Source organism: Abramis brama (genome assembly GCF_963993115.1).
Source record: "Abramis brama genome assembly, chromosome: 8".
NCBI lineage: Eukaryota > Metazoa > Chordata > Actinopteri > Cypriniformes > Leuciscidae > Abramis > Abramis brama.
In genome coordinates, this window is record NC_139970.1 from 4,749,409 (window position 1) to 4,762,060 (window position 12,652).

General features: G+C 38.0%; 1 protein-coding gene across 1 annotated transcript; it reads left to right on the top strand.

Moving 5' to 3' along the window:
* Nucleotides 1–2,931: 2,931 nt before the first annotated feature.
* LOC311088908 (SH3 and cysteine-rich domain-containing protein 3-like) lies at nt 2,932–6,718 on the top strand (the record flags this gene model as incomplete). The annotated part of the gene is made up of 5 exons (XM_084123290.1): nt 2,932–2,940; nt 3,869–3,978; nt 4,135–4,186; nt 5,975–6,112; nt 6,487–6,718. The coding sequence occupies 5 exons, from the start codon at nt 2,932–2,934 to the stop codon at nt 6,583–6,585; spliced, it is 408 nt and encodes a 135-aa protein (XP_083979416.1). The 3' UTR covers nt 6,586–6,718.
* Between the last annotated feature and the right edge of the window lie 5,934 nt (nt 6,719–12,652).

Below are 12,652 nucleotides of genomic sequence, written 5' to 3' on the forward strand. Positions count from 1 at the left end.
ACTCCTTCAGTTTTCGCGTGTTGTTTGTGCACCCGACAACGGCACACGTTGATCCATAAGGAGCCATTACTTAATCTGTCAGCATTACTAACGTTACATGTCAGTAATCAGTTTCACTCGTTTGTACCGCGAATATCCCTTGTGTGCTAGCTTCATTAAGCATTAGGCTAAACCGGAACTGAGATACCGTCAACAGGAAGTATCGAGTGTCATGGCGACGCCCAATAAGACTCGCAGGAATGTTGTGAATAGCTCCCTGAGGTTGCGTTCCAGATGACTGTGGAGATTAGTGTCCTCTCGACGTGGCCAACATTTTTTGGCACGACTTAGTGACACCCTCACTTATGTTCACATATCGCGTTTTTTGCACATGCAAATTCATTATTTCAAAAGCGCGCTCAAAATGGAAGCACATTTTTCCAGGCCCGCCTATGCCGCGACGAGATGAGAACATCTCAACTTTTCAGAATTCCGCAAGCTCACGCAGGTCATGGTTGCATAGCAACAACAGACGCAAGCACTTGTGGAAAGGAGGAGATGCGTTTCCATGCATTTTCAGATGCGATATGTTAACGGCCCCTTACACAGTACCTGCATTTATGACACGTCTTCTCTATTGAAGCCAAAATATTGCCATATTTCAGACGTACAGTTCTTTTTAGGCACAGATTCTTCACTGTTGTCATTTTCCTCGCTTGTCTCTACTCCCTTTGGGGACCGCAAAAAGACTTTATATATGAATCCTGCATGTTATGTGTGTATCTGTGTGAATGAATGGCGTGCTTTTGTTTACTACACGCACTTAGAGTAAACATGCTATTTTTACATTAACATGTACACATGGACTAGTTTGGATTTTCCCAAACTATATTGCTATACTGAGATGATCAACTGAATATGTTGAAATAAAACTTTCTTTGTATAAGCAACGTATTAAACTGCAAATTAACATTTATACGCCCTATATTAATATAACATAAAAATGATATGTTACAGACGTAATATGAATGTTTAGACATGATTCCATTGACCTGTTTTGGATAGATTATAAAGTTTAGACTACTGCTGTGTCAATTAAGCTTTTGTTTGCAAATTTCTGCTCATTGTCACAATTATGTTTAGTTAGTTTCGTTTTCATAGACTTTTAGTTTGTATTCATCTGTTGCCTGTTTCCTTTGTTCAGTTTCCCGCCACTCAGTTTCCATGGACACTCATTAATTATCACAGCTGTTTGTCATTGTCTCATTATCACTGTGTATTTAAGTTCCTGTGTGTGCTCACTTCAATTGTCTGGTATTGTTAGTGTATTGCGTGCTACATGCTGTTTCTACACTTTGGATAATCTGAGTCTACTTTGAATTTAAATAAAAGGACTCGTATTTGATCTTTTCTGCCTTTCGTCTTCATCATCGGACTGATCATGTTTTTTTATGTTAATACAATAGTGACAAAAGGGAACACAAAATATTTTATTTGGGGGAAATAAAATTTTAGTACAGTTATGCGAATCACAAAGAAAGATTACACTTGAAATATTTTTTTAAATTGTATTTGTTGTTGATTTACCTGTGAAAACTTTTTAATAAAATAGTAAACAAAATCTTAATAGGTCAATATAAGCCTTCTCACTAAATAACTTATTATTGTGTTTCGTTAGTGACACATTTGGGGAGAGGAACAACTTTCTGAAAATACAGTATGAGAATTAACTGCACAATTACTAGAAATGTGTACCTTGGATATTATACCATTTACATGCATACACAATTTGTGGAAAAATACTTTCCAACTCTAACCTTGTACCAATTCTCTAGAATGGACCACATTGCCTATTTGAACGGGATTTGTTTCCAGGTGTGACTGTGTACTCAAAATGTGCCTTTGATTTTCACTTATACAGCGGGGGAAATAAGTATTGAACACGTCATCATTTTTCTCAGTAAATATATTTCCAAAGGAGCTATTGACATGAAATTTTCACCAGATGTTGGTAACAACGCAAGTAAGCCATACATACAAAGAAACAAACAAAAATAAGTTCAGAAATTAAGTTGTGTAATAATGTGAAATGACACAGGGAAAAAGTATTGAACACATGAAGAAAGGGAGGCGCAAAAAGGCATGGAAAGCCAAGACAACAGCTGAAAACTTACAGTAATTAAAAAGCAATCCAGCCCCCTGTCAGTGGAAATTAATAACAGCTGGTTCAGTCCCAAATGATGGCCTACAAAAAGGTCTCATTGCCAAGGTGTCACACAAGACACATCTCATGATGGGTAAAAGCAAAGAGCTGTCTCAAGACCTTCGCAACCTAATTGTTGCAAAACATAATGATGGCATTGGTTATAGGCGCCATTCTAAGCTTCTGAATGGTCCAGTGAGCACTTTTTGGGGCCATAATACGGAAGTGGAAAGACAATAATTTCACCATAAATTTGCCTCGACCAGTGCTCCTCGCAAGATTTCTGATAGAGGAGTGAAAAGAATAATCAGAAGAGTTGTCCAATTGTAAGTCCACAAGACCGAAAGTGCATATGAAGTATGCCATTTACCAGATCCAAAAAGGTTATAAATGAAATGTAAAACAAATCCAAATGGATTGAGCAGTTTAATCTAAAATAAGTCTTGTAAAGAGATATGATCACTTTATATGATGAACAGGTTTTTAATTTACATCTAAACAAAGAATGACACACATAGGACATCACATATGTGTCAGGTTTCAGACAAGACGCGAACAGGATGGTAAGTATATAATGTGATTTATTCAGCAGAATGGATCAGTTCCAGAGATAACGGTGAGTAAGCAGATTATAGTTTATGAAGACTTAGCTGTTGAGTAACAATGTCTCTCTTTCAGGTGACGATGACTTGGATCTGGAGCGGAATGCAGCAGGCTGAAGAAGGTCGGGGATACAGGTAAGTAGCAGGATGAGCGAGGTGAGTCTGTGTGTCAATGTAAAGACAAGACCAGACGAGGAATGAAGGGTGAGTGCAGTTTATGAAGGGTGAGCTGGTGATGGGATCCAGGTGGTGGTGATTAGAACTCTGGTGATAGTGAACGAGTGGGCGGAGTGAATGATGACGGTGATTGAGGGCTGATTGAAGGTGTAATCCTGACAATATGGGAATCACAGAAGATTGTTCCTCGCTCAACAAACCTCTTTGTTCTTGTGCATAAGCTTCTATTGTTTACCAAATGTAATTTGTGTGTCAATCATTGAAATAAGGCAGACTGATAGAGAACATAGAACATATCTCTCAAACCCTTTAGCGTCTCTAATAGATCATTTTGATTTCTAAAATCCTGTATTTTGCCATAAAACATTGACATATTATTAGAAAACTTTCTCTGTTACATGGCCATCATGTCCTGGAGGAAACTGAGAAGCTTGGGACCAACACCACCTAGTGGTCAAAGACTTGATTACTCTGGCCTGTTTTCATGGTCTAAAGATGATCTGAGACAAATTATGCATATTTTCACTTGTCACCATGTCATAACCAGACTTCTATTGACCACAATGCAGAGGAATAATAACACAAGACTGTTGTATTTGGATATGTATTTTATGTTTCCAGCATAATTAATTAAAACAGCTAAATGCATATTTTGATTGGTCATTTACGTTTGACAGCATTGTGTAAAAACAGTAGATGCTCATCTCACTGTCAAAAAATACTTTACCGATTTCCTGAAACCTAATTTTTTTGTTCCAGTGGGGGAAAAAATCCAATTAAATTCTTTTAACTGCAAGAGACTTTGTGGGACATGCACACTCTTTAACTGAATCTGAATCTGGTTCCTGATCTCACCCCCACTTCTCTGTCGCTGTCCATGAAAGAGGCAAATAAAACCCTCTAACAGACTGTGTTTGATTCGCAGAACAAGAAGCAGCAGCAGACGTTCAGTCAGTCTCACTATTATATGGCTCTGTATCGCTTCAAAGCCATTGAGAAAGATGACCTAGACTTCCAGTGAGTCTATTCACATATTTGTTAATATTTCAATTCAGTCATCGCATTCATGCAGTCAAAACCATCATAAATGCTTCATTAATTGGTTTAATTTCTAAACCTGATCAGGTGTGTTGTGTGTGTGTGTGTGTGTGTGTGTGTGTGTGTGTGTTTCAGTCCAGGAGATCGCATCACAGTGCTGGATGACTCTAATGAGGAGTGGTGGAGGGTGAGTTCATTGTGGTGGATTGCTATCAGAAGTTAAGGTTAGTACAGGAGTACATGAGTGAGTCAGGAGTACAGTTTTTCAGCCAGGGCTGGGCAACTTTGGTCCTCTAGATCCACTTCCCTGCAGAGTTCAACTCCAACCATGATCCCAATCACCTGCCTGTAGCTTTCTAGTAGTCCTGAAGACCTTGATTAGCTTGTTCAGGTGGGTTTGATTAGAGCTGGAGCTGAACTCAGGAAAATGGATCTTGAGGGCCAGAGTTGCCCAGCCCTGGTGTAATGACTGGGAGATTTCTAAGCAGAAGTCTCCTCAACACAAAGTAGTACAATGTTACTTAGAGCCTTATAAAAAAATTAAATAAAAAAAAATGCAGTGCTAAAACATTATTGGTTCATATTATTATTACTAAAGTTTCAAATTCATCTCCTGTGATCACTTGTGTTCGATTTTTTTCAGACCCTCCCCTTTTGATTTCTTCTCACACTACATAATTTTTACTGGTAAAATTATTTGTCTCACACAAATATGATTTAATGGATAAAACCATGTTACGCAGTTTACAAGAGAATGGGAACGAATAAAGGAGACCCCGGTCTTTTCACGCACATGGAGTGCACATTATTATTATTTTTTGTATTAAGCAAACAAAGCAATACAGATAAGTACGAACACACAAAAAAACAATATATAGACTCCTTTATTGGCGCCGGCGCAACAATAGGCTTAAGAGCTTTTCAGTTCTTCAGGAAACCTTCAGACAGTGTTTCGCTTCAGTTTGAAACCAGATAAACTTCACATGCTTGTCTTCCTTCACAAAAAATTGCCATAGACTGAGTATGCAATGAGTAAAAATGCATTATCAGTATCCTTATGTTTGTTGGGTAAAAAAGAAAAACTATATAAACAAAGTAAAAATTAACTTGACTGATAACTTGACTGCTGACCCAGTTCTACTCAGTCGTCACAGAGTTTCTATAGATATCGCAATATATCGATATTGTGAATTCTTTTGGCCACAATAACCGTGGTGTGAAAAATCTAACATCGTGGCAGCCCTAGTTCATAATATGTAAATGTTTATTCTGAAACAACCTTACTGTCCTTATTTATTTATTTATTTTTTTTCATTAAATGTGTTTTGTAGAAAAATTAATAAAGCTCTTTCTGATTCTGATGAATTTGTCATAGACAATAGAGGTGGAGGTTGGCCCTTTTGAAGCATGCTAACAAACAGTACCTCCAACATGCTACACATGCTAGCAGTAAATAGCTACTAGCTTAGGCAATTAGGCAATAGTTAATAGCAATTAGCTTAGGGTTAAAACGATAAAAACAAGTAAAAATGTGCTATCAACATGGTAATCATGTTAGCATCATGCTAGCAACATGTAATCGTGTTGTCATGATGGTTTGTTATGATTGGTCATACCAGAGGCATTTCACCTATTGAGATACCTCACGCATGTTATCAGATAACCAGGGTTACGCAAGTAACCTAAAGCTTTTGAAATCTTTTAGAATCATCATGAAATCAAAATGGACTATTGTTGTTGAAATACTGCAGTATTTTTTTATTTTTATAAATGACTTATCCTTGAACATAATTTTCCAAAAATTCATGTTCCCTTGTAATCTTCAATCAAAATAACTTTCTCTCCCTCTTGGAATGACTTCTCTTCTCTAATGAAGTGTTTACTGGTGCAAGGGCGGGGCAAACTGTCACTCACATGAGGTTTAAAGTAAACACTAGCCCACTAGTTTTAAACTGTGTCTATGTGTGTCTCAAAGGGTAAGATTGGTGAGAAGACAGGCTACTTGCCCATGAATTACATCATCAGGGTGCGAGTAGGCGAGAGGGTATATAAAGTGAAACGCTCCTTCGTGGGAAACAGAGAGATGGGCCAGATTACCCTGAAGAAAGATCAGGTCAGTGTGTGTCTGTGTGGTGAGGACTGAAGAGGGATGAGTGATTGCCATGTGGATCACTATTATTTATAAAGTGTTGGGGAGAGTTACCCAGCTGCTTTCTGTTGAGGTCTTACTGCTCACAGCTTCTCAAATTATTTAGCGGGCTAAACCTGAGAAATGGCAAATGTGTTTTTATGCGCTCCTCTCCCCTCCCCTGAATAATTCAACTGGAATACCTCTGTATGTCCTGTATGATAATCTAAAAATCTGGTCTGCCTATTTAATGTTTATATTTAAGTGTAAAGGAGCCGAATCAAAATGTATTTAAGAGGCAGTTTATTGACTGATCACCGATTGATTTTTCAGATTTATAACTGTGTTCTGCTTTGTAGATTGTGGTGAAGAAAGGAGAAGAGGTGAATGGATATCTGAAAGTAAGCACTGGCCGTAAACTGGGCTTCTTCCCTGCTGACCTTCTACTGGAGCTCTGAATGATGGAGATTCATTAATGAAGAAAATATGTGAAGCTCAAGAATGGACAGAGAAATAAATGAGACAGGAGAGAAATGACAAAATCTGACCTCACTGGCTTACACAGGGTCTAAATTTAACTTTTACCAAGCACTGTATATGAATAAAGATATTTGCTGAGAAAATAAAAACAAAGTTTCTCATTAGTTGGCCTGTGATTTTATTAGGAACTGCAAAAATAAGTTTGTATTGTCTAAAACTCTTTGTGGTGACACATACATTAATCACATTAAAAACAGGTGTAACACATAACCAAATCAAAGAGAAACCATAGCAACAAACTGAAACCTAGGTCAAAGAACTAAAGCGCATAGTAATCCCAGACAATCCCTTATATATATATTTGTAGGAACACCAGTTTTGTTTTGTTTTTACACACCAGTTAAATGAAAACAGAAAGCAAAGTGTGAACATGTGACATACAAAGTTAAAGAAACGTTTTTTGTTGTTGTTGTTGTTGTTGTTTTTTAACATTCTAATACTTAACTTACTGCAGCAGTATACAAGCTTACAAAAATATATTTTTGATATGCTTTAACATGTTATGACCCAGACAACTACTGTATGAGGTAAAAAATCAGGGCCCGTATTCATAAAGATTCTAAGAATCCTCTCAGAAAACTCTTAATTTAGCTTAAGGGACCGTTCGGTATTTATGGAAGGGGCCACCGGAGGAAAATAGGGGAGGGTCATGTCTTTTTATTCTTTGTTGAGGGGAGGGTCATCCAACTTTTTTTAGTCTAGGGGGAGGGTCACCCAACTTTTATATACATGAAAACAGCAACATTTCAAAGTGGCTTGTTTGGTGATATTTTTTTCCATAATAGCTCCATGTTGATCTCACGTTATCAGCCCCCCTTCGATATCAGATGGGTCTGACCCAACAAAAATCCAGTTTGGCGCTGTTTGACAGTGCGCGCGCACTTCAGTTCGCGCTTAGAAAAAGTGCATCATGTCAGAACAGAATGCCAATGAAATGTTTACCCGGCAAAGCTTTAAAGCACGAGCAAATAATGAACTTTTGTGATTGCGAATAAGTGCACAGTATCCTGTGAGATTGAAAATTGGGCGATTCCAGTGTTATGGACGTGACATTTGCAGTCAAAACTTGAAATATAAATTCTCAGAAAATGCATTTAATACCAATATTTTGAAACGTCTGAAAGGAGTCAAGACATTAGAAAAATATCAGTCTAGACATGCGTTTTATATTTAATATGAGGGAAATACACATGTGACGTAACACAAAAAATCTTTAACTTTTAGGTGGCAAAATATTTTTTAGTAGGCTAATTCTATAAATTACACTGTGCAAACCAAAAGATATATACCCACCGGATGAATAAAGATCGGCCTCCACAGAACATAAAATATTATATTATTTTTATTTAATTTTTCGTGTTTGCATTTGTGAAAAAAAAAACTAAAAAAACAATGTTACGGACGTGACAGTTCTCCATTACGGACATGACTGCTCTGAAAGCGACTTTAAAAATTTCACAGAGTCCTAAAACAGAAAGCACAAAGCCTTTCTTTAAAGTGAATTTCGTTTTTTTATTAATTGGATCTTAATTTTAATCAATGTTTCATCTGGATTTAATAAATAAGAAGCAAATATAGTAGAAAATAGATAATCATGACACGGAGGCGCGGGCGAGTGAACTGGACTCTTGTCTCATAAATGAACCGAAACTCAGCGTGTAGGCTACTTGCCTCACAGACCTGAGAAATATATAGAAAGCTTGAAATGTCTACTTTTAAACAGAACAATTCAAAACGAAGGAAAACAGACTGCTTTCTGCTTATGAAATGTGCATTTCTCTCTGGCGCGTTCTGAGAAGATCGCGACGCATCGTCAACTTCATCTTTGCAGTCGACACAGAAAACACTTGTTTATTAATGTAACAAATACGACTCGGGGTAAATGTGAATTAGCTCAAGAATATAGGGAATTTTGGAAATATTAATAATTATGACTCATGGTCATAATTCATAAGTCGCATGTACATTTATTTGATCAATTATCGAGATTACCTTGTTCTGTAACTGGTCTGATCACCATTCAATTCGTCCAGCGAATAAATGTAAGATTATCACAGTTAAGAAGGGGTATCTATTTACAAACTCCAAGAAAGTTTATCTTCTGGCCACGAACATCAAACTTTCTGAGTTTATGAATTAAGAGCTACTCAATGTAGTCTACAATATCGAGCTTTGTAGCTTAGATCTTTTAGTTTCATTGACTTATAAGGTGGAATTTCAAACACAGAGACAGTGAAAAGTATTAATGAATTTTAATAAATGTAAGACTAGAGATTATATGGGCTACGAATATAAACGTACGTAAAAATGCAAACAATAAACACAAACAAACATTTAACCGAACAAGAACATAAAACAATAATGTGGTCAGAATACATGAAAGAAAGAAAGAAATAGAGAGAAGGGAAAAGCTAGTAATTATTACATACAGAAACCTAGGTTCACGAGACACCTGGAAACAGCTTTTATCAGATAATGTACTTGCGAGTTTCTGTGCTCTTTCTGGTGAGGCTGAGGCTGAGGCAGGACAGCGTGGACGGTGTCGATCCTGTTTCTGCTGCGTCTTCCGGTGCCGCGGGAAGTTTAAAAAGGCTCACTGAATGTAACGTTACCGAGAAAGTTCAGATTCGTCTTCCGGGAGGGAAGAGGCAAAGATATCTTAGTTGCAAAAGACGGCGGCTACGACTCGAACATGCGTTCGTTCGATAGAGAAGGCCGGAGCCTTCTTCAGATGTTCCTTGGAGCCGGAGAGATGAGAGAGGAAGAGAAGCCGGAGAAGAGATCAGGGATGAGAGAGGGATCCGAGAGAGGATAAAGGGGTTTCTGCCTTTTAACAGACATCTGTTTACGCCCTCTTTTGAAACAACAGCAAATCAGATCTTCCGATCAGAAGCAGGAAGAAGTTTCTTTGGGTGTTAATTAGGGATGGGAATTGATAAGAATTTAACGATTCCGATTCCATTATCGATATTGCTTATCGATCCGATTCCTTATCGATTCTCTTATCGATTCTTATTGGGTGAGGGAATAAGTACAAATTTGTTTGTATTAACTCGCTTTAATATCTGATCAGAAGACACAGCACAGAGTATACACAAATTATGTGTAGCAACCTCAGAACAAACCTAAAAGTAGGTGAGCTACTTCTCAAAGTAAAGTCCAGGGACCTATAGCCTAGGGCAGTGTTTCTCAACCTGTGTGCCTTGAAAGATTATCAAGAAGAGTGCCTTAGGATTAGGAAATTGACAATTTTCACATTCATTGGTCCAGACAAAAAAATAAATAAAACGGCCATTAAAACTAAAAACACACACTGAAAACAGTTTAGGAAGAGCTTGTGTCTTTTGGAATATTAACAGTGCTCATTTGGATTAGGCTATTGAGTTACTAAAACAATCTTTGTCAAATAATACACGGGTTTTCTTCACATTTTGAACGTTTTTGTTTCCATTTGTTTAATTTCAAGATCTGATGTGACTTATCCATTGTTGTTTTTACAGCTACAAAGCTGGGAGCACTAAATGATATTCAGTCACATTATACACGCTTTTAACATTAAATAAAGCACAAAAATAGTACCTGATATTATCATTGCCACACTTTGAGATTGTTGTTTCAGCGCGACGTCGCAGTAAAATAGGATCCGTTTCAAATAGAATCGTCGCGTGTCGCGGCTGGTTAAACTTTGATTAACATGGAAAATGATACTTTTTAGCGCGTGTAAAAAGTGTATCGCGTGTTTTATCGCGTGTCGCATGTAGTTAGGACGCGGTCAGAGCGCTTCTGCCTCGATGCCATGTTTGCTCATAGTGTTTGCTACGCTCTGAACCAAAACAACGCAGAACGTGTGTGACGTCGTGTCACATTTGAACGAGCGGAACCGATAAGCGGAATCGTTAAGCAGGCATGCTAACGGTTCCAAGGAATCGATTCACTGGGCACCGGTTCTGAAGAAGAACCGGTTCTCGGTTCCCATCCCTAGTGTTAATGCAGCCCGACCCTCGTGTGGAATCACGAGGGGGCAAAATATGGTATTATGCTCGGGGAATTAAAAACGCATGGAACCATAACGTTTATCACAGTCTCTTATCAAAAATCTCCTTCGTCGTGCACAGGGGATTACAACAATACCAAGAACGAATAGTGACACAGACAGACACATAGGGATACATTCTTTTGTTGAACAAAGGCATTTAAAGATTACATTACTGTAATTCCAAAACACAACTACTCTAGTATCACACTGGGGAACATGCAAATCACCCGAAACACTCTTTATAAATTTGTAATGAATGAATTTGTAGCGTGGAAGTCCATATATGGCAATGTGCGTGTGTGTGTGTGTTAGATTGTCTCCTAAGTTGCCTCTCGTGGTGCCGTACCACGTGAGGGGTTGGGGGTTCGATTGGAAAATGGCATTCAGCAAAGACAAAGGTAGTTCTGTGGCAAGTTACTTACAGCCTGAGGCGTCATAGAATTGATGCTGAGGGAAGCAGATAGTTCTGGAGAACTGAAAGGAGTCAGTCTTTTAATTTGCCTTCAGTACACAAAGAACAAACGTTAGACCTAGAAAAAGGGGTGTTGTCGCACCACGTGATAGTTTGAGAAACAATATGGACCTGTTCGTTTATTTCATTAAGTCGTGGTAAACATTAACCAGCGAGATCTGCTTGCACGCCTGGAGACATGCTACCAGGCCACATTATTCAACGCGTTCTGAATATGAACATGTACATGCTCATATGTGTTTTAGCATGAGAGAAACAATCAGGATTCGCTAATTCAGACCATCTGGCTGTCATTGTCATTGTTGCTACATTAATAAACAATTAAAATGTCTCCTAGCTATATTTGACATATTAATAATCATTACTTTTGCCGGTTCTTTGTGACAGCTTTTAGATGCTTTGTTGGCAGCGCCGCACATGTTGAACGAGTCACACCGCATCAGCACCGAAAACATGATTTTTTTCAAATCTAAAATCAAAAATCGTGATACGAACCGAATTGTAGGTTTGGTCTATCGTTACAGCCCTAGTAAGATGAGAAAGCAAGAGTTTATGGTTTAAAAAAAAAATGGCTATCTGAACATCTTTGCCAAGCGCAAACCAGTACAGAAGTAGGCTAATCAATAAATTATCGGGGAGGGTCATGCTTTTTTTCACAATCATTTTGGAGGGTCATAGAAAAATTTATTGCTGGCGAAGGGAGGGTCATGTCTTTTTTGACAACAGATCTCAAAACTCCTCCGGTGGCCCCTTAAATAAAAAACGAACAGTCCCTAAAAACTTTTACGTAGGAGTCTTAGCTTAAAAGCGATTCGGGACCGATCTGAGAGCAACTCTGAGTAAGGAAAAGACAAAAACTTTTATCTTAGTGAGGAGGCGGGGTTGACCCCGTTGCTATGTATGACACAATCTTTTGAAGACTGTGATTGGTTGGTTGTCCAAGAAGGAAAAAAAAAAGGTGATTTTAAGTATAGGGTCTATTCTAAGCCTTCACTTTGAAATTACATGCGTAATTTTTCCTATTTGACCGTTCTCTCAGAGTCACACACACACACACACACACACACACACATTATAGGCCTATATGTGTATATAAATCCTTTTTTTATTTTCCATGCTGTTAATTTCCTATAAGGTATTTGATTGCTTAGAATGATAAAAATTGTTCCACTCTTTCCAATTACACTGATTGTTGGCATGTCTATTTAAGTGGTGGTTTGAATGTTGGTTTTAATGTATCAAACATGGAATTTTCCCAGTTGCCAAATATCGTAATGTAGTGATTACTTTCATTTCTGGCGCTATGGCATTTCTGCGCTGTGCTGGAGATATTAGCGTGTCTCTAAAAAGATCTGTCACAAACATGATCCCTGCACGATCTAATCTATAGCGTCTTATTAACTCACTGTCATCCATTGTCTGCAACACATTTCTTCTCCCTCTTCGTCTTTATGCCATTTTCTCCTCTGCTAAATAA